The sequence below is a fragment of the Centruroides sculpturatus genome, unplaced genomic scaffold (assembly GCF_000671375.1).
Source record: "Centruroides sculpturatus isolate CEXI.00-Female unplaced genomic scaffold, Cexi_2.0 scaffold300, whole genome shotgun sequence".
Taxonomy (NCBI): domain Eukaryota; kingdom Metazoa; phylum Arthropoda; class Arachnida; order Scorpiones; family Buthidae; genus Centruroides; species Centruroides sculpturatus.
The window spans coordinates 1-23703 of record NW_019384507.1 but is presented as its reverse complement, the minus strand read 5'-3'; the positions used below and the strand labels follow the sequence as shown (position 1 = coordinate 23703).

At 31.4% G+C, this 23703-nt stretch overlaps 1 protein-coding gene across 1 annotated transcript; it reads right to left on the bottom strand.

The window, feature by feature from the left end:
* Positions 1–11: 11 nt before the first annotated feature.
* Positions 12–23683, bottom strand: LOC111622269 (the record flags this gene model as incomplete). The annotated part of the gene is made up of 25 exons (XM_023364625.1): positions 12–1981; positions 2052–2214; positions 2426–2519; positions 2582–2678; positions 2768–2853; positions 2926–3049; positions 3166–3241; positions 5663–5782; positions 8924–9036; positions 11963–12111; positions 12185–12322; positions 14261–14325; positions 14409–14565; positions 14689–14803; positions 14892–14981; positions 15060–15182; positions 17254–17445; positions 17526–17645; positions 17713–17793; positions 17859–17950; positions 18030–18123; positions 18206–18237; positions 19529–19630; positions 22817–22898; positions 23588–23683. Coding segments are annotated over 25 exons (2880 nt in total), but the record flags the coding sequence as incomplete, so codon positions are not given.
* Between the last annotated feature and the right edge of the window lie 20 nt (positions 23684–23703).

Here is a 23703-nt window from a genome sequence, read left to right as displayed (position 1 = left end):
CGGTACATATGTATATTTTTATATATATATAGTTCAATCCATCGAAATACTGTAGAAAATTATTGGCACAGTTTTGGTTATACTGAAAATCAAGCAATCTTTTACAATTGCAAGAGGAAGCCAAACTTCTGAAAGACCCAAAAAATGTAATCTCGTCTGTAAGCATTTCCCTTTTTTCTTTTAGCAAAATATACTTTGGCTAGCAAAACTGTACAGACAAACTCTCTTGGCAATAAATAAGATGTTGCTAGTGCTAAAAAATTTCCGCTCTGCAACTAAACACAAAAGAAAAGAGGTTATGAATTCGAATATGACGAAGCATTTCACAAAAATACAGAAGCCGTTTTTCATGTTTGTTTCTATGAAAGACGTACATTTGAATGGTTTTTGACATTCGATATGACTACTCGGTGCCCGCTTCTCATGTTTTTACTACTGGTCCGGTGTTTAGATTCGTTTCGGCAGCGGCAACGTAACTTGGAACACAAATAAAAGTTAAGTATATATACAAACAGCATATAAAGTTTAAAGAAATTTTGGGGTAATGTATGTGTAATCTAAAATGCTTTGGATTGCCACGAGGAAGAAATGGTTTCACTCGACATGAGATGCAAAGCATTTCAGAGGGCGAGGCGGTCAAGCGAAAATTCTACTTGGTGATGACGTGTTATTTATACGTATTGGTAGCACCATTGGAACCGAATATTTAAAAATTAATAATATAATCGATAAAAACAGTCGTTACATCATAACATTTAAATAAACTATAAAATAATATACAAAAAATTGGGTTAGGATGGGGGGAAAATATTTAAAAAATCTACCATCTTAACACAATGATTACAATAAAAAGCATTGTTTACATATTTTTACAGGCTATACAAACTGCAACAAGCTTGCAGCAATTAACATTGCACGTCAAGCAATTATGCCATATATAATTTATGTTTTTTTCTTGCATAATTAAAATCACATCGCATAGCTTCTAGCTTTTTCTATCGAGCTTTAACTAGTTCAGCGAATTCTATCCGGACTCTGGAATTGTACGTTTGAATTTGTAAGAGATTGAAGGCCCGGCGGATAATTAGAATGTACCTTTCGTTCGAACGAGATCGCTTACGTTTAAGTGTAATTTTTGGACAAGACAAATAATATAGAAGAATAAAAGTTTTTAAAGCGTCATAACCAAATAAATGCTAATAAAAATATATTGCCAACGAATATTCTCCTATAGTTAATTGCTTTTCTTTGTTTCCCATTTATTCCATTTTTTTTGAAGAAGGCAATCGTTAAAGATATGTTTGATGGAAGTTTAAATTTAAGGGAATATTGGAACAAATTTTGGAGGAATTAAAATAGGTTTTTCCAGTTTTAAATAAATGCATATTGCATCGTATATCACACCAGGTTCTTGCTGTCATCTCCTACCATCGTCGGAGAAGACTGTTATCCTCTGTTCAATTTTTATCCGAGACGCTGTCCGCAGATTTTTGGCCTTGGTGCAGTTTTCTGCATGGACCGTCTCCATGGTATCTAGACCGCCGTCTTGTCACCGGTGAAAAATGTTTTCATCGTACAATAGACAGAAAGGTGGCCAATATTGAAAGATAAATTGCACAAATTGTGGCAGAGACAAAACTGTAGTAATTTGTTATATCTAAGCCATTAACTCATTGCAACGTTCGTAAAATTAAAAGTTTTGTCAAACTGTCGTGCTGTACGAACTGTGACTGTACGTTACCCGTTGACCATCCGGTTCCAGGGTGATGTCTTCTGAGGACGCCAGGTTCACTATAATGCTGCCGCTCATCTGCTGGCTCTGACTTTGGCTGCGACTCAGGCTGGTGTGACTAAAACAGTCCTCAGAACCAGCCGTCCCAGTCTCCGGACAGTCATCTGATGTCAGGCTGTGTCCGTCCGGAGGAGTTCCTGCCGCGTTGTAACCGATGACCGCCGATCCCCTGTAATTATCACCAACAGCCTGCAGAAAGATGTGGAAAGTGAGTCACTTTGAACAATTTGATGATTAAAAAAGTGACAATGATATTTACCTTTAAAATTTCGAAACAAATATCGCTTTCTAAAGGAATGGGTTCTTCGTTTTCTCTATTAAAAATTATGACTGCAATGTGGCTAGGATGAGGGATTGGAAGCGGTATAATAAGCTTTTCAGCTTTAAATTCATGTCTTTTTCTCTTCCAGGGATACCAAGATCTAGGAAAATAACACATTAAAACCAATTACAATTATATTCAAATTAATCTGCAGAGAGGAGTGAGCAAATGCAGTCTTGGCCCATTGGATGCCAGAAAATGTCACGTGTCACCACTTTAAAACTCAAATGCCAATTTATTTTATATGCATACATACACGAAATTAAATATTTACTTAATTTTAGACTAATAATATATTCAAAATTTCTTACTTTTGTTTATCTTTTTTATGGGAGGCAGAATTATAGCTACAGAGAGGACTGAAGGTCGATAGATCCAGATACGGTGAATGAACGTGGATATTTCCTATCAAAATATTAACAATGTATACAAGTCTTCATTCCTTCACCATAAAAATTAAACCTTACCTTTAGGTGTATGGACCGCACGGGTAACATCAATGTCCGTGTGAAGGGATGCGTTCTGCAACATCTCAGTATATCTGTGTAGATTATCCACTTGAGCCTAAATAAAATTAATATATATTTTGTAACATATTCTAGTTTCAAAAGAAGTAATTTTAAAATAATTTCAACGTAACATCTAATACTCACACCCAGTTCATACCAAACATTATTCTCTTCCAAAGGCGTCAAGAATTCGGCAGAAAATAGTTCAGATAACATCTGCGCGGCGAGACCTACATTTTATAAATATCTCAAGTTATAATTTTGCAAGATTTGTAGCTCATTTCACTTTGTAATTTACTCACTGGGCCAGTCTTGGTAAGACAATCCTTTGGATTCCCAAAACTGAGTTTCTGAAATTTGCAATCGACGTAAAACATGAGTAGGATAAAATTTTTCAAGCATGATAGCTGCCTGACGAACTGTTAACTGAAATAAAATTGATAACAGTTAATATATAATAATAATTATTAACATGTTAAAATAATTAAGGTATTTTAACATGTTAATTAGAATAGATAAACAGGCTTAAATTAGATTCTCACATGCAAATCTTGGCTGCATAATTTAATTTTTGATCGTGTCGAAACATTCAGTCCCGTTTGCAATTCTTTCTTTCTCCTAAATAAATATTGGTTTATAATTTAAAATAATAATATTAAACATTTACTTGAATAGTTTGAAAATAATTAAAATAAATTTAACAAAAACTAATTGTAAAGAATAAAAATGTACCGTACTTCTATATCAGTGGTTCTCAACCTTTTTTTTTTACCCATGGACCCCTTTTCCTCTTAATTTTTTTTTGTGGACCCCCATAGACATTGCACAGAAAAAATCCTTATATTTTGATGTTATAAGATTCTCCTAACAAATCCTGGCTTTATAATCTCTCTTTGACCTTTGTCAATGAGATGTATCTATTCAATATTTTAAATAATTTATATTTTAACCTTTTTTTACAAGAAATGAGTAATAAAGAAATTGACAATATATATACTGTAGAAATTTAATTCTCGGTAAAACAATTGTTTCTGAAGTAGAATTATCCTATAGATCACTAAAATATCACTGTGAAACCCCAATTCAGTATTTTTTTTCTGTGGACCCCAGTAATGTTAAATGAACCCTGGTTGAGAACCACTGTTCTAAATGAAAAGAATAATCTTAAGTCAATTCTCTTCCACAAAGAGATTTCCTATAAAACAGTATTCTAAAGAGCAAATATTTAATTATTTGGCTATTAATGAATGAAATTTGATAAGTTTAGAATAGAGAACAAAATCTACAACTATTAAAATTACTACTGCTTTGCACAACGTATAACATTAATTCGGTGTAACAAGAGGGCAAACATTGGAAGCCAGAAAATGTCACTTCTGTGTCTTACGTAAGGACAAAGTTTCAAATGGCTTCTCCCACTTTTTTGTTGCTAGTTGAATGCCAACTTCCTAGCACCTTCAAAGCTGGGAAGAAGTGTAAACTACTGGGTAAACCCCTCTTACAGAAGTCTGTGTAAGAGGGGTTTCTTTAATCAGGTGAAGCAATAAGACAAAAGCATCAATATGACAGGAACTACATCAAAAATGAAAGTGAGAATGTCTTTCTATTCATAATATACTTAGTAACAGGAATTTTATTCTGTTCCAACAGACTCCGGCATTACTTGTATATAAAATTAAAGACAAAACCAGGAGCAAAAACATTTTAGATACATGTTTGTTGTCAGAAGTTTGAAAAAGCTTTCTCTTTCTGACTCAATGATAAGCATACACTCTAAAAACAAGCAATTTTTCTAAACAGTTTGCTCCAGGAAAATTAATTAAGGTTGAATTAGATTTGAGGAGGATGTTAAAAAAATAAGTACTGTATTTACTCGGATATAAGACGAAGTTTTTATTCATTTTTCACTATTTGAAAAACATAGGTTGTCCTATACGCACAAATAACGGATTCTTTGCGTTTTTGCAATAATTTCTGTAAACAAATTAAGACACACATCCCTTTGTTTATTTGTTTAATCCTACATCCATCAATTAAAAACCGCATTGCATCTCATTTGTTCGCAGAAAAGAGTTTCTTGTTATTTATAAAAACATTAATGAAATACAGGTCACTTAGCAATGATTATAAATGTAATTATTTTATATTAGTTAAATTGTTATTTTTAATGAATTAGCACATTCTGAATCATTAAAAATAGACTTTTCCCAATCATGTGCACTATAATGTTTTGGTTTTGTTTTCCATTCATCACATATTAAGGCAAACATAGTTGTTTGCCTTAATACATGCATTTGATAATATTTTGTGATTAAAAAAAATAAAATTAGAATTGTATTAATAAATTTAATTTTCTTTATTTTGATCTCTAAAGTCACACCTCATCCTATATGAAAGATCGTCTTATATCCGAGTATATATGGTAATTTTATTAAACATGTTTAATGTTTTAAACTTAATAAAATCATACAGGGTGCATAGTAAAGTCCTTAAACACTGATGTGTAAGTGACACAAGAAAATGAGAAATACTCATACTATAAACACGAGAAATGAATGAGAACACATGAGCATACAAGAAATGCACAATTTATTGTCTGCGCTCAACACACACTTTAGCATTTTACACTTTGCATATGTGAATAGTGTGAATAGAAAGTGTTCTTTCATACTAAATTGATCACGCTCTAAGACTTTGTAATTGACTTTTTTTGATATTATGCATCAATTTTGAGATAGAATCTCTTAACTTCCAAATTTTACTGCTAAGTTTGCTGTGAGGTGGTCTTGTCTTGTAGCACATAGTCACTTTATTATAACTATACATCACATTTGCAACTGTAGCTATCTGTGTTTGTCAGTTATATAAATGTATAAGGAGCTTACAATGTACAGTACCTACATATACATTAAATATGTATAACCAAATGTTGTTTTTATTTCATAACTGCTTCAAATTTTTATAAAGTTGTTATAAATTTATCATCTCTTCTTTAGTTTATTGTTAAATATCATACATAAAGAATCAAATTATAATTACCTGTCAACTTGATCTTTAAGAGCAGCTAATAAATCTTCTTGTTCTTTCTCTAACTGTCTATACACTCCTTCTTTACATAATGTGCCAGAAAATGGTTGGAAACACTGCTGCATAAATTCACTGCAGAGGAATGAAGAGGAAATAAAAATTTTAATTAAATCTCATAAATAATTGCTTTTTAAAAGTCAATACTACTATTACTATCAATAATAATAATATACATATATTTACTATTAACAAGTAAGACAGTATATATATGCATATACAGGATTAGTCAAAAGTCTCTTGCATCCTTTCATTCCAAAAGTACTGAAGTTATATCAATTTTGTTTAGTTACATAGTAAGTTGTGTGTGAAGAATTGGATGGAACCTTTTTGGTTGATTTTGAAGATGGACTTAAAGTATAATATTTATTAAAATTAGCCTTAAATACAACTCAGTAATCCAGTAGTTTGTTTGGCTTTAATTAAACAATCTGGTTGTGGACTGAATGTTTACAAATCATGAAACAAAGCAAACTTCCAGGCAGAGGAAAGTGCATCTGTACCTGTAGTATTTAGATATTTTCCTACATCTTTTTGTTTAAATATTTCCATACATCCTTCAGTACAGTGAATGTAACAGAGAAGTGATCTTTTTATAACTGTAGCTTCATCCCACATAATTTCAGTTTTGTTTTGCAACGCTTGCTAAGACTGTAGTATCCAGTTTATTATGCACACTATAACTTATTTATATTCATAAATGTATTTACACTGGACGACAAAAAAAATAACGCACCATGAAGGACTTGTTGGATTTGAATAAAAATTGATATGTTGCATCATCTTAGCTAGATATGTAAATGATTAGCTTTTGAGAGTAGGTTCTTATGTTATATCGCCACCAGAGGGGAAAAAATGTTTCCGCTGCCTGGTATAAAGGTGCACGCTGTGACGACTTGTGCATATGTTCTGCACTTTTATTCATGGTTTTGACTTCATTGAGTGACAGACATGCCTTTACGACGCATTCGACAGCCTTACACTCAGTTAAGTGAGTTTGAGAGAGGTCGCATCGTTGGATTGAGAGAAGGAGGATGGTCATACCGCCGAATTGGCTGCCATCTGAACCGTTCTGATAGAATTGTTAGGATGTGTTATGAGCAGTGGGTAAGTAGGGGTACACACGAACAGCAAACGGGTTCCGGACGCTATCGACAGACTACCAGAAGGGAGGATCATCTCATTGTACGTCAAGCATGGACAGCGCCTACAGCTTCATCGTCTACCATTCATGCAGCGGTGGTACCTGCATTACGGAACCGTGTATCCAGCTGCACCATCTCCAGGCACTTAGTAGAAGGTGGATTGATCTCCCGACGCCCAGTATGTGTTCTACCGTTAACAGCCACCCACCGACGCCTCCGTCTGCAGTGGTGTCATGAACGACAATCGTGGACCACTACCGACTGGCAGCGTAGTGTGTTCAGCAATGAATCCCGCTTTTGTTTGGGGGCTCACGATGGCCGTGTGAGAGTATGGCGGCCCACTGGTCAAGGTGTCAACCCGGCCTATACTGTGGAGCGGCACACGGGCCCAACCCCCAGTGTTATGGTGTGGGAAGCCATAACATACGACAGTAGAACACCTCTAGATGTCATGCATACTACCTCACAGCCCAACGATATGTGCAATACATCCTCCAGCCACATGTGTTGCCCCTCATGGCAGGGCTTCCGACAAACATATTCCAGCAGGATAATGCCCGGCAACACACTGCAGCGGTCTCCCAAGCATGCCTACGTAACGTTGCCACACTTCCTTGGCCTGCACAGTCTCCAGATTTATCATTAATCGAACATGTGTGGGACCACTTGGGTCGCCAGCTGCGACAGCCACAGGATCTGACGCAACTTGAGTCCCAATTGCATCATGCATGGACAGATATGTCTCAGAACATTATTCGCGACCTTTATGCCTCCATGCCGAGGCGTATCACAGCTTGTATCCGCGCTAGAGGCGGCCCAACAGGATATTAGTACCTGCACTGTATTGCATATTACTGCACAATAAAGTATGTTTTTGTTTTATGGTTGCAATCATATATCTGTCTAGCAATGACGATGTCATATACCAATTTTTATTCAAATCCAACAAGTCCTTCATGGTGCGTTATTTTTTTTGTTGTCCAGTATATTTAAATTCCTACTAGTACATCCTGTACCAATCCCATTATCTCCACTTTAATGGGTACCTATAGTACCAAGGTTGGGCTGTCAACTGTAGTGGGGTGAAAGAATGAAGTGTCAGAGGGGACCCAAAAGCCTAAAGTCCCAGTTATGGGTTAATATGGCCCATGTACATTAGATCCTATTAAATAAGACTGTTTTTATATTACAACTCTGTCATGAAACCAGACATTAATCTTAAACATGAAATCTTGAATTTACAAAAAAAAAAAAAAAATTAAATTAAAAAAAGATGTTTATTTCTTCTTGTAAATTTCAATTATTTTATGAGAAAAAATTTGATCTGATAATTTTACAAAGAATGAGAACAGTCAATAATAAACTCACTGCTATAGGTCATTGTTATTGTCAGAATTTTAAACATAGGAAGCTGCTGCAAAAAATGTTTAATTTGTGCCTAGTGTATATATTTTTTATTAATAGAAATTATGTAATATATAGAAACATACATTAATACAGTTCTTTATCTATTTCATCATCCAATTTTTCATAATCAAAATCCCTCCCTACAGAATAAGGTTATCATCAAAAAACAGATCTTATAATGTGCACAAAACCAAAGGCATTTTACATAGTATATATTGAATGGGAGTCAAGATTAATCTTAGTTTATTACCATTGATTTATAAATGGTAATACGAAGCAAAGAGTTAGTGGTATTCTTTTTGGCATATTTCAAAGTGGTTCCACACATTCAATATTTGCTGATTACTGAATGATTGAGTTTCTCCAAAGTATTTGTCACATGGCGAGCACATACATGATTATTATGCCAAGCATCAGCTTATTGTGAGAATTATCAAATGCTTATCCAAGATTTATTCCTTTGGTCTGACACAATATTCTCATAAGGAATGGAAAATGGCAAATACTGAATATTTATTGAGCAAAGTTGTGAAGAAATCATGCACATTACTCAGTATTGGCCAAATGTTTGCTCGGCAATTGGCAAGTACCAAATATGTGATGCTGCCTTTATATTTTAATTTTATGAAATTATTACTTAACAATAAATAACATTCATATATACCTATAAACATATTGTGGTTGAACTATAATTCTTTCCACTTCTTCACGAAAAGCGTTTAATTCTTCCGTTTCCAATTTGGCTTCAAAAGCTGCTAAAGCTTGTTCTGGTCTGATCTGCATTAAAAAATTGTAATCTTTTAAAGCAAAATTAAGTTCAACATCTTATTTTATTAAGCAAATCTTATTAAAATTTAGTACACATTAAATTATATATAAAATATTTATTACAGAATTGTTGGAAGTAGATTTCTTCCAATAAGAAACATGTACCATAGAACTGCCAGAATAAGTAGATTAGATCTGTGGCAGCTATGACACCATTAAACAAGTAGGTAAGTATAAATAAACAAGTGTGAAGGGATAAAAACAAGGAGAGGATTTGCTAGTGCTGCTAAAAGTATAAAATGTGGCTTTACTTTGCTTGGAATATAGATGCAAGTATTGTTTGCTAATTGTTATTTTGAATTGTCAAATTATATTAGCCGTTGAATTGCAATGCATTGCTAATAGATGTATTGAATTTATCACTAGCCTCGAGTCTTTGATAACCCTTGGTTGTTTATATTTATTGTTATAATACCATTTAAATAATTCATTGTTTTTTATTATTACTCACATGTACATAGCATTGTTTTGTAATCATTGTTACTTTTGGTTTGCCCTGAAATGTCAGAACTGCCCCTGTTGTGGACTCTGCTGTAAGGTTTGTCAAAGAGTTTTGCTTATACATAAAGATCAAAGTTTACAAGATACATAAACAACCACGTCCAGTTAAACTACATCTAAATAACAACCAAGCTGCTAGACTTTTACTGCAAATTTTTAAAATCATTTCAAATTAATTCATAAATAATTTAACTACACAATATTGCCAGATTCGCCATTTCATAACTTGGCTAATGAAATATAGCCATGAAGTAATTTGGACTAAAGGTAGGCAATTAAGTTGCCATTTTGTATTAAGTTTCAACAATCCAGCACTATCATTTAATTTATAATTTCAAGGATAATTTACCATATAAATATGTAAATAATTTAATACTAGGTTCCTTTGCTGTCTTATACATAGTGCTCACATGATCAGGAATATAGCCACAAGGTGACATTCCCCCATACCAATGCTCTTCTGTTGGCCCCCGCTAATTGGGTTTAAAACATAAACAGCATAAAAAATATCACAAACAGATGACCACTAGATTAACCAGAAAAACATCAGACTCAAATACATGAACAGCCACAACATAAAGAATAAAATTCAACATCTGTTCTTATGCAGCCTTTTATATTTTTTATTGAGTATTGTCATGTATACCACTGGTTTGCATATGACATGCAAGGAGCTGCCATATCAGTTGCATAATGATGTGTTGCAACTGATCTTGAACTATTGTGTTTTTACAGTAACCTACCCATCTATGTAAGTTCATGAAATTCATCAGTCTTGAAGATGACTAACATTCAAAAATTTCTGGCTACATTCCGGATCATGCATGCAAAATAATCAGCGTTTAGTACTGCCACGAGCAGAAATAACCACTTGTATACAATCTGGAATGGACACAAAAAGATAATAAATGTGTTGTCATGCCATGCAATCTGTACAGAGGTCCAAAGTTCATCCGTGTAGGCTCTGGCAAGCCAGTTGTTGCACCATTTCCTGGATGTGCTCATTGGAAAACAAATCTGGTCAATGTGTGGGGCAAAAGAAGTGGCACATGGTTGTCATCTAAGAATTGCATTATATTTTATGGAGGATGGGTATCTCTGTAAAAGTTTGATACCATGTTTCATTGAAATATAGTACCAAAACTGTTACAGAGAGGATATCACCCCAGCCTTCGGCATTAGATAAATATCAATGTGGGTAGTGTAAGTAGATAAGGCAGGAACAGGTGTGAAATCTAATGGCACTCCACATCTTAGCATCTGGAGCAGGACTTGTATGGCACTACAAAATATATGCTTCCAAGAGTCTTTTGCAGTAGTGCTTCCATACACTGATGTGGCCATCAGAGTACTAGGATTCATCCAGAAACACAATGTAATGCCAGTCATCCTACCATTACATTATATTTCTGGCACTAATGTGGCATTTGCTGCATTGTGTGACTGGCATTAATGTGACATTCAAGACAGCATTGAAAATGCAAACACCAATGAACAAAGATCAATGGTAACTAAAGCATAGGCAACTAGTGAGAAGATTCTGAGTGTGCAAACTTGTCAATATGTGTATATGGTACACACTGATATGACAGACCTCCCACTGTTGGCCTAGGATCCACAAGGTGGCTATTTGGTCCACATAAGAGATGTTTGTCATCCTATTTCTGCACTTAGGAACTTCAGATCCCTCTGATTGATAGGTTGTACCTTCCCCTATCCACTGATGCTGTATTATCATTGGGAGAGAGGCAAACACAGAGTTGTCACTATAGTTGCCTCTCTTCCAACACAAGTGCCAATGTCCTGGAATGATAATTCATATTTTCACAATTTTACCCTTTCTCAAAATCCAAAAGATGAATGTAAGACTTGTCCTCTTTCCCAAGGCATATTCAGTCTCTAAGAGTATCTTACAGTAATCTAATTAGTGGAACTGCCAGCAGTCATTTAATATCTGCCCTTTGTAGTGCCATTTATAGCTATTGTTGGAAAGTCCAGGGGGTATGTCTAACTTGTGCACATTATTTATATCTGTGCTGCATTTACGATTGTTTTCACACTCTATCACGACTCTATTTTCAGTCTAATATGACATTGTTTTCCCAATTTTGCAATTTTAATGGCCAGCAATACATATGTGTATATATATATATCTTAAATTTCTCATTTCTCTTCATATTAGAGATTTAATTTGCCTAATTTTTGTGGGGCTGAAAAAACCTAATAAAAATTCTGTAATTGTTTGAAAGCTCTAAATTTAACATTAATTAACAGTAATGAAACATGGTTGAAAAATCTGATATGTAAATATAAATAAAATATGTAGTTAATTTGTTCCAAGCTAAATTTTACACTATTGTTTCAATACACTAACCTTAAAATAATGTCCATCGGAAAGTCCAGGTCCTGAAATTCTGCGAACGAGCCAACTATCACAAGCTGGTATTCTTCCTCGATGTTTGATGAGCAAATGGAACATGAGGCCGTCCCACGTAACACGTAAACTACATCTTAACATGGCCACTAACGTAATCGTAATTTTGTTAATTTAGCATGTACTACAAATAAAAAAGAATCTATATATAAAGTTACTTACTGATTAATACAAAAAACGATCCTAGAGGACATATTATAAAAGCAATAAAAAGAGCTAAAATTGGCTGCAATATCCCTTGAATTAATATATGCCAAAATAATGCTTCTAATACAATACAATTCTTATTTCTTGCAGGAGCTGATAAAAGAAAAAATATTTTGAGTAAAATTTTTATTAACGATCTATTTATAAATATTCTAAAATTAATATTAAACACAATAAATTTGTTTTTTAACTATGATATCAATCTATAGAAAAACAAGACATGTGGCACTAAAGAAAATACATTAAATCTTTAAAATATTTAATTTGTGAATATGTCAGAACATTGGTCATAATTTCTGTTGTTAAAACACTTTTAATTTTATTTATCAACTTTAAACTGACAGAGAGTTAAATTTACTTTAACCAAAGTGAATTTTAATGAAATTAATATGTGGGTACTTAAAAGTATAAGTAAGAAAAAGTTAACTGGAAAAATAAACAAATAAAACAGTGCATCTTGTAACTCAAACAGTATATCTAATAAATCATAAGGTTTTCAAACCTAATACCTTAGAAGTACATCACTTCAAATAAAATGAACATATGCATATTGAATTCAACAGAAATAATTTACAATTAAATGGTGTTCTAAAAAGAGCACTCTCACAGAAAAAATTAAAATAATATAAACAAATTATTAACAAATAATTATTATAGGACCAAGTTCAGGTTATATTTTATACAAGGACTTCCATGCTGTAGATAAGGTGTCAGATAGTACTAGGATTCATCCAGAAACACAATGTAATGCCAGTCATCCTACCATTACATTATATTTATGGCACTAATGTGGCATTTGCTGCATTGTGTGACTGGCATTAATGTGACATTCAAGACAACATTGAAAATGCAAACACCAATGAACAAAGATCTATTCTGTATCAATCCTATGATTGATACAGGATAGATTTTTGTTGGCTGTAAAAATTTCTAACATTTCTAAGAACCTAATTGTATTAGGGTTCTTAGCAGATCTAACAATTCCAACCTCATCCCATTTTACTCGTATATCTCATTTGGCAGCATAAGCCACTAAGGCTGAGGAGATGAGATGCTTTTCCCACCATGTATTTATGTTCCTTAATCCTTTTTGCCAAAGTGCATTATGATTTATTAAATATACTGCTGGAGTTACTAGGTGCACTGTTTCTTTTAAAAATATAAGATCAAATAAAATAACTGGTTAAAAAATAACTGGTTAATCATAGATTTTATTGCATTGTAGCAAATATTTTCATTTTGCTTCAATAAATTTGATTTTGCCTTCAATATTTGTGAATACACAAGATGTGTCTGCTAAGTTCAGGGATTAAATTCATAAAAATAAGTTTTTGGCAGAAATGATTCAATCTAGTATCAGTCTTCAAAGTACACTCTTCCTTGATCTTTACAAAGTTAATAATTAACACATTTCAAAAAGATTTTTAGTGTGGACATTTCATTTAGTTTCCTCCATCAGGCCTTTTGGATTTCCAAAATTGATTGTTATTGTCTCCCTTTCAAAGAAAATTTTAATTTGGGATGCAGGAAGTAATTAATTGGGACTCCTATTCCTCAAGATAAAATTTGCTCTGAAAGGGAGACAATAACAATCAATTTTGAAAATCCAAAAGGCTGGACAGACGGCATTCCTTTCATAGAGCATAGACAAATTACTAGAACATGCAAAAATTTGTGTAGATAATGAAGGAGTGTATTTTGAATCCATACTAAACTGAATTATTTCTGCCATGAATGTTAATGAATTCAGACAGTAATAAATTTTATATTTGATAACAGTTTTTTAGCATTAGTTTATTTTACAAGAATCATGGGATCATGGCAGAAGAAAGGTTATTATTTCAATTATCAGAATGAAATAATAAATTGTTCATGCCACAACTCTATGATCCCTGGAAAATAAGCTAAAACTTTATGGGTAAATAGATTAAGGATCTTTTAATGAAGTAAATGATTTGAAAAATAAACTGACAATGCATTTTCTTAATGGAATATTAAGATTCTTTGAATGTAACAAATGTGAATACTTACAAGGACTATCAAAATCATAGGCAAACATCATACATAAATGAAAAAGCAACGTCGATAAAGGCATCCTAGAAAAATATTATAATTAATATATATATATATATATAATAAATTATTATTAATAATTTAAACATAAAAACAAAACATTTACCAAAAAGGTGCAAGAACAGCGATAACTAAAGAAAGTCCAGATGAAAACAAACAGACCGATGGAAACGCCAACAACAACAACAACGTTCCGAGAGCTCCCTTCACCACATAATTCCATGTGCGATTTAAATGACGACTAAATCCTTTACCTATAAATCCTGAAACATTAGTTTTAAGTTTGTTTTATATTTATACCTTAAGAAGATTACCGTAAGCAGAATAACACAAAGAATTATTTTGAAATTTGATATTACATCTATATTAGTTTGAAATGATTCTACCTGTATCTGGCCTAGATTCAAATTCGGTTCTCGATTTTGATATATGCCTCCACAGTGCGATGAGCCTCGAACATAGTGTATGTGTTAGAGATGATTTTCTGGGATAAAGTGTGCCCTAGTGGTTACGAGAACAAAATTCCATTAAAGATAAAAATAAAATCCGCACGTTAAAGGAACTATGATATATTTATTAAGATATTCACATCTAGTTGGTTAAGCTCCAAATCAGGCATAAAAGGTCGAATGGAAAACAGAGCGCGTAAACTAAAGGGACTGCACCAAGGTATAACAACCTAGTAATAATAATACGTGACATATTTATTACTAAAAGAACAACCAATATGAAATGTACATTAAAATAAAATATTTACTCCAAATAAAAACATGGCATTCCATGCCCATGCCCATGTGCGATAACAATAGTTCACCCATCTCCAGAAGGGCCATCTTGTAGTAGTTGTGCGTGTTTTCTGCTTTTCAACTAAATATACTGGCTAAAATGCAAAAATATAAATGCATCTATTAAACATTTAAAAATTATGTCCTTATAAGTACATACGAAGTGTCCAGAAAGTCGCATCACTCCACTTTTTATTGTCTCATTCCCATTCTTCAACTCTTCTGTTATCTGGTGTTGTCAGTGCTACCAGGTAACAGGAGAGTTAAATAATGCATTGACAGGAATATTTTCTCTTCTCGTGCCCAATTATCTCTGCAAAGTCTTTGTTATTCCAACGAAACTCATTCTTGTTCTAGATAAGTAAAGCATCATATATGTTCTGATACTAAACCAAACTATCACTATAATTAATTGGGCTATTATATTGCTATTAATAATAACTAGATATTAAGTAATTTGGTAATAGAGAGCTATTAAGTGCCATCTCTTATGTAAATTAATAATTTTTTAAATAATTTAGAATGGTTTGGAAAGAAAAGAACTAGCACAGAGTGAGATTTAATCCTGCAACCTCACTTACCGTGAAGTAATTCTTCGCTTCCAGACATATTGAAACTTAGATATAACCATCCACAGTTACTCGCGGCACTGGCTGGGGACGACTCTTACACCCATGACCTATGTACTCCTCTACTATGGCACTCAGCCAACTATTGCCATAATTAATTGTGCGCTATTAACAACATAACAGCTTGATTAATTATGGCAAAAGTGTGGTTTAGTATCAATACATTGGGCTTTGGAATGTTTATATATATATATGTTCTGATATATAATATCTCAGTATATCCTCTACAAGAATTAAAAACAGAAGGAGACGTGACTTTCTGGGTGCCTCATACAAATTAATATTCAACATTATGTTCATAAATGTTCCTAAAAACATTCTAGAATGTAATAAACTGATGCATTACATTTTATGTTTATTAAATTAATAACAAAAATGTTTTATTTTTATATTTTTAAATATTAATATTTCAGATTCATCTAAGCAAATAAGATTTATATCAAGTGTGGGCAATCTTTCTATTTGTGACTGAAATAAGCTAGGTAAATCTAAAATCAATCTAGCATGGCAGACAAAAATAATACATGTTTCAACTCAATAAAACTTGTAAAAGAGATGTAAAGATAAGATCTTTGTTCAAAGGATACATGGACTTTAAATTACGTTAATAGCAAGTACAGTCCATAGAAAAACTTGTAGGAGGTTAAAGCTGACATCATCCAAAAATGGACAGACAAAGTGAGAACATAACTTAAAAATCTGGTTTTATCCATCCTATTTTGGATAAAACAAGAAAAAATTTATGGCTACCTGTAGCTGGATAATCTACAATCTTTCCAATGCAGATTAGATACATAAAAAAAAATTTTACTTTTAAATCAACTAGAAATCAGTTTTTCTCTATTGCAAGAAAATGGAAGCAAACGAAAATGTTGTCAGTCATTTCACCAAAATATCACCAGATTTAGCTAAAAAAAAAGTCATATCTTTAAAGCTAAAAACTGTAGTTTTAACTTTAATGTAACAAAAAAAGTACTTTGATTTACAGAACACTGACATAAACTTATGACATATGAGGAATTAACTATAACAACAATTAAAAAAACAAAATAAAGCAATTTTATCATTACAATTGTATATTTATAAATAATTCCACAGCTACAGTTAAACTTTATTAGTTTATAATGTCATAAAATTACATAGAAGAGTGCCTTATTTTGTGTTTCTAGGATCAAAGAGTTAATCTGACTGTAATTAGCTCCATAAGGCAAGGAAATTGCATTTGAAGTAACTGCAAGCCACTAGACTTGTTCAAATGGTTGCATATCAGAGGCAGATTTGTACGCAACAAACCAAAATCATACAGTCACATATTGGAGATGGTTTACATTCCATTTAAGTCAATGGAAAAATTTTGAGGAATTATCTGCTGGTCACAAAGGAAGGTTTTACTGTGCTATTATTCATGCAGTATGGTCCACATTGTATGATAATAGGTTTAATAAATGTTGATTTTTATAGTTTAATATAAAAATTGACAGTTTAATTAATCTATTAAACACATTATAAATTTGTTTTTATAAAAGTAATAAAGTACCTGATTAGGGTCAGACCGTGGTTGAGCAAGAGAAGAAGAAGTGCGATTTATAACCGTGGCAACAATTTCGTTCTGTCCTTGAAATACTTTTCTTACACGCCAATGATGTGGACACCAAATCTGAGTTCTCCAATAAAAAATCCTAGTAGGATTTCGTACTCGGCTTAACTCTTGTTTCAAAATAGGTTCTCTCTATTTCAAAACAAAAAAACATTTTTTAGATGCCAAAAAAAGTTTGAAAGTATTTTAATATTTATTGAACAGATTGTAACCTCTCTCATAAATGCTAAATCTCTCTGCAAAAAATACACCGTTTGATTAAGATTATGTTCCCGACACAATGCTAGAGCTTCTTCGTGAGCATCCCATGCATGATCCATAATAAACTTCATCTGTAAATATTAAATTTTAAGTACATACGCTTTGTAAACTTATATTAATTTGAAAAATAAACCATACTTCTGCTGAATAAAACTTTTCTCTCATCCAGGGATCTATCAATGATAATACTGGATGAGTTTCTTCTAACGTCTTACGTAACTGTAGAAGAAAAATATATGTTTTTAAAAATTCATTAAGTCCTATCATGTGTATATACAACATACCTGAGCAAATCTCTGAGATAGTCTTCTCTGTACATTATCTACAGCTCTATGCATTAAAATTACTGACTGTGCTTGTTCAACTAACAACAGACCTATTGTAAAACATAAAATTAATATTAATATCTTTTATATTAAAACAAAATCAAAAAGACAATATTAATATTTGATTACCTATTCCTGATCCAAACACTTTAATATCAGGATGTTCAGAAATTGAGGTAAAAACTCTCTGAATATATTCATCTAAAACCACGATATTGGCTTGCTGATAAAATGAAACAAAAAAGTCACTTTTAATACGTAAGAAATTAATTTGTTGTATATTATGAAGCAAGTAAAAAATTTACCCTTTCTATATCTTCGTCTGGAATTTTTTTACCTGTAATAAAAACATTATTTTTTTTTATTTAAAAAAATAGTTTAAAATTATGTAATATATGAATTTCTAGTTAAAATACACGAATGTTTGGGACTCAAAATGTTGCCAAATATAGTCACCAAGAATTTCTGTTGTTGACTTTTTTATTTTATAAACACTCTAAACTTTAAAGCATAGTTAGCAAATACTACACTTAACAGCCATGTTGAAATGTTTCTCTGTTGTGTGTTGCACCATGTTGAATTTTTGTTGATGTTAAACCTAACAAAATAGTGTTTTTGAAAGAAACAAAAATATATCATCCGAAATTATTCTTTTATTTTGCACAAACAAAATAGATATATTAATAAATGTAAAAACAAAAAAAAATTATATTTCAGAAGTTAGTTTTAATATAAAAATCGTAATGACTAGCGACATCTAGTTTCAAAAACATGCCAATGCTAAAACAAGATCTCGAGTCCACTGATCAAGGTCTACAGGTTACAAACAGAGATATGTTGGGAATAACATGGGACAGGTTAAGCTAGGTTTATACTGTCATATGAATTACTACAAATTAATACTAACAGAGAAATGCCATTTGCAATGTACTATGTGACAAAAACTGAGTTAGAATGCGACTGACAAAAAGGTTCCATATACAAACACTAATTTTAAGGAAAAAGTTAATTGGTTGAACAAATAGAAGTTTGTTAAAAGTTGAGATACATTCAACTCCTAATGAACCAAATAAACTGGTCAAATGCACATGAACTGGCGGTTTCTATGCCAATGTAAACCTAGTTTTAATATTGTGAAAAGTATGACTGTATGAAATTGAAATACTGTAAGTACTTGATTGTGTTTCAATTTCAAAAATAATTTTTTAAAAGTACTTTATCAAATTCACTTTATTTCAGGTTCTTCCTAAACTTTGTTTGTTTAAGTAATTTTATAAGTAAATGGTAGATACACCAAAAATAATATATTTCGGGAAAGTGTATTTCTTTCAATTAATATTAGAATGAACTGAATACTCTGAGAAGGAAATGTTTGCCATTATTCATTCACAGTGATTCGATACTACCTAGTAAAAGCTAACTTCTGCTTGAAACTGTCACAATTTTCAAAATAATTTTCTTTCATGTAATTTTATTTATAAATTTATTAGTAATTCATAATGTAATAGCTATGGTATCATTCAATCAATCATACTTTTTTTGTAACAAACATTACAGTATCATGAAATTCCACACAAATTTACACTAAGATAAATTGATAGAATTAAAACAATTTAAACTCCACTTACTCTTTAATTCAGCAATTATTTTCTCCCTGAAAGGTAGGAACCATCCTCTTGATTCTTTTTCTAATATTCCAGCTATAATTGGTAAAACTTTCCTAATTACATCTAAATAAAATATAAACAGTTATTAAGCAAATTTGTTTAAATTACATTCTAGTAAAGTACAATAATAAAAGTTAACAATATTTAGTATAATTTAAAATAAATAAATGTAATTTAATTTATAGAGATTACAGAAAATTGTCTAAATACATATACATAATAATTAAGCTTATGGAATTTAAGAAAAACAGCAGTAGTCCTACAAGGATTGAAACATCTATTGGTAGAAAGGATTGAGATCTACAGACCTTTAAAAGGTCTGTAGATCACATTCTATTGTTTATAAATTTCTTAAAACAGAACAGAAATATTACAATACAGAATGCAGACATAAAAAAAATTTAGTACATCAATTAAATTTTATTAAGATTTCAATCATCAGTCTTGTCTTTAGTGAAAATAAACTGAGATTTCATTCATTTTATATTGGAATCAAGTTAAATTCTAAGTGTTATATAATGGAAAAAGATTCCTCAATTGATCATTTAAAATATTTAATAAGAAAAAGTTTTATGTGCATGTGCCATTAATAAACACAATACTTCAAAAATTTTGTACTACTATAAATTTTATACAAAAGCTAAAATATACATCATCAGTAGTGTATCTCAGAAACAACTATATGGGTTGCAGAACAAAATTTATTAATTATTATATTAATTTCTAGAGAGAGTGAGTAACTTCAATGGCTGATTAAGATAAATATATAGTTCAGGATTGTTTTGTATGGTTACTATTTTTCTCTAATTAATAAATTGTATCTTGCACACATGCTTAAAGTATATTATTTTTATCTCAGTCTAAATTACATATCATATATCGTTTTATGGAAATGATGCAATATAAAAATATCTAACCGTTTATCTGAAAATTAAGCACGATCTTATAAAGTCGGAAAAATTCAGTAAATGACAACATCCAATCAAATCATTGATCAACTAGTTTCAGTCAGATTATTATTCATACATCTAATATATATATGAAGTAGATATTGACATGATCGATTTAAACAGATTAAGATAACTTATAGAGGTAATAAGTTTCGTTTTATTTGATTTACATAATTTTTTCTGCAAAAATATACTTCTTAAAAGCAATGAAATAGGATTCAACACTAATAGCCTATTCATAACCAAGGATCATGCTTATTGGTTAACTTCTAACTCTACTTTAGATCCTTGGTTGTGAATACTTGTGCAGGCATCAAGTCTCAATTTGCTATATGCTGGTGATGTCTTTTTAGTGGTCCAGGGAGTTCTGTAATATCACCAAATATTACTAATTGTGTTTAGAAAAACAAGTCCAGAAACATAAATTTACAATTTGTTTAATTTGACATTATAGTAAAAGTTCTTAGGGTCCTAATGTATTTCATTTTACTGGGGTGGATTAAAGAGTTTCCTGAATTGCCAATAGGGGAGTATTTTGTTTGGAAGTATTTTTTCTACAATGCATTACCAAATCTTTTGTATGTATTGACTCCAAATTTCACATTGATCTGGCCAATACTTATAGTTGGGTTTTTACAAGCTAATCTGTTATCAGAATTATACTTGAAGTGAGATAGTCTATGTGCCTGTTCATACATGGGAGAAAAACAAAATTCGGGCCATTAACAAATTTTTCTATTGGGAGGGAAAAAGCACAATGAAAATTAAACCTAGGTTGAATAGTGCTCTGGCAATTTATCACCTTCATTTTACCCAGTAAGTGTTTGGATTTTGGAATTCAAACATGGCCACACACACAAGTGATGAACCACATTCAGGACATCAAAAACTGCTACTTTGCCAGAAATTGTGGATAAAATTTATGACATGGTGCTAGATTGCAGAATCAAAGTTCAAGTTGAGGAAGCTGTGGACATCTATTTTAATAGATGTCCAAGCTTCCTCAATTTCTTGAGCAGTCGTATTTTGCTTAACAAATTGGGTTTAAAGAAGAAGTCTGCAAGATGGGTGAAGTATTTGCTCAGTCCAAAGCAAAAATGCATTCAAGCCTAAATTTCAGCCAAATTTGGAATTGTTTAAGAGAAATAAAATGGATTTAAAGTGACGATTTGTGACAATGGATGAGACCTAAAATCACAACTACACACTGGAAACAAAACTTCATTCAAAACAATAGATTGGAGACAGTAAGTTCCAAAGAAGATGAAGACTGTTCATTAAGCTGACAAGGTGATGGCACAGTTTTTTGGTATGCTAAAGAAATTTTGTTAATTAACTATCTTGAAAAAAGGAAAAACTGTCACTACTTTGCAATACTTTTGAACAAGCTCAAAGCAGTGATCAAGAAGAAAATGCTGTTTCACCATGATATTGTACCCACTCATTCAAATGCAGTCGTTCAACTGAAGTTAAGTTCTAAATCCTTCCACTTCCACCATTTGGCACCTTCAAACTTCTACCTATTCCTAGCTGGAAAGAGAATTTGGTTCGATGAAGAGGTCACTTAGGCTGTAAACGGCTATTTTGGGGACTTCAGAGAAAACTACTTCCGGGAGAGAATCAAAAAGCTGATGAAATGTAGGATCAAGACTGTTAAGATTTGAGGAAATTACGTTGAAAAATAAAGCATAACTTTCCCATACATGTAACAGAGTTTGTGAAATAAATACTTTTCAACAATACATTTATTTTTAATTCTTAAAAAGAGACTTATTACAATACATCAGTAATCATTTGTACAACTGGATATAAATTTTTCAACCTTAATAAGTTTGATTTAATCGTTGAATTAAGTTTAAACCTGATAGAGAGATATAAAACTAGCTGGAAAACATTAGTTGAAAAATATAATTTGTGCTGGATTTAAAAGATTATATCATTTATTGTGTACTTAATAATATTAAATATAAACCACCTATGAGATGCAGAGCACAAATTTTGCATTCAAAGTGGCTTGTAAAGTAAAAAAAAAAAAAAAACTAGGAACTACTGATTTATGCAATATACTTGTAATAAATTCACAATAAAAATATCAACATTTACTGCTGTTTTATTGGTTAAGTATTGGTTCTGAATCATTAAACTGCAATTTTTTATAACTTAATATACTAAAAATAAAAATAACTTTCTACCGATAACAATTGTAATAACAAGTGTTAGTCTGTATTTAGACAGCATAAAAATGTGTGAATATAAAATGCTTCATAATTTCAAAATTATGTACATGATTAATTTTTACCTTTATTAAATAACCTGAGATCAATCTCATGTTTCTTTGGTGTTTGATAGAGATAAGGTACAGGAGGAGGATGTTCATTTTCCTGCAATAAAAAAATAATATATCCTTCTTATAAAGCTTCAAACTTAATTAACTCTCTAATTTATTCCATGATTTAAAACTTTAATTTATTTATATTGATATAAACATATCATTTACACAGGTAAATTAGGGCATTTAACTTATATCCAGTGGATTTATCTTCAATAACGCAAATTGTTGTACTGTCTTTATATAAAAATTTGTTTTTGAATAAAAAAAATTTGCTTTTAAAATGTGTGATATATGCTATATTACACACAACATAACAATATTCAACATTTTTGTTTCGTAAGCACTATAAAGTGCAGTTAATAATTGTTAAATGTTTCAAATTGGCAAAAAAGTATTCAACATATTTCTTGGAATCAAGTAAATGAAATTTGTGAATAGCAATTGTGAAAGATGTCAATTAACAAATATTAAATTAAATTAAATAAAAAATCTACAAACATGAGGTAGATGATAGTAAAGGCTTATCACACCACGTGTGATAAGTCCTTACTATCATCTGCCTCATGTTTGTAGATTTTTTAATTTAATTTAATTTAATTATACCAAGGGCTAAAAGCAATTTTTGTAATAATTTTGTAACAAATATAAACTGCAGATTATACAGTTTGTCTATAGCATTTTGTTAATAAAATGAATCTCTTCAGATATATAAAAATTTTAATTTTCAAGCAAACTTACCAATCTATATTTTTCCATTGTTTGTTTTCTAATTTGATGTTTAACAAACTGACACAAATTATCTAGGTCATCTTCTAAATTTGGCTGAAAAGAACACAAATAAAAATAAATTTTGT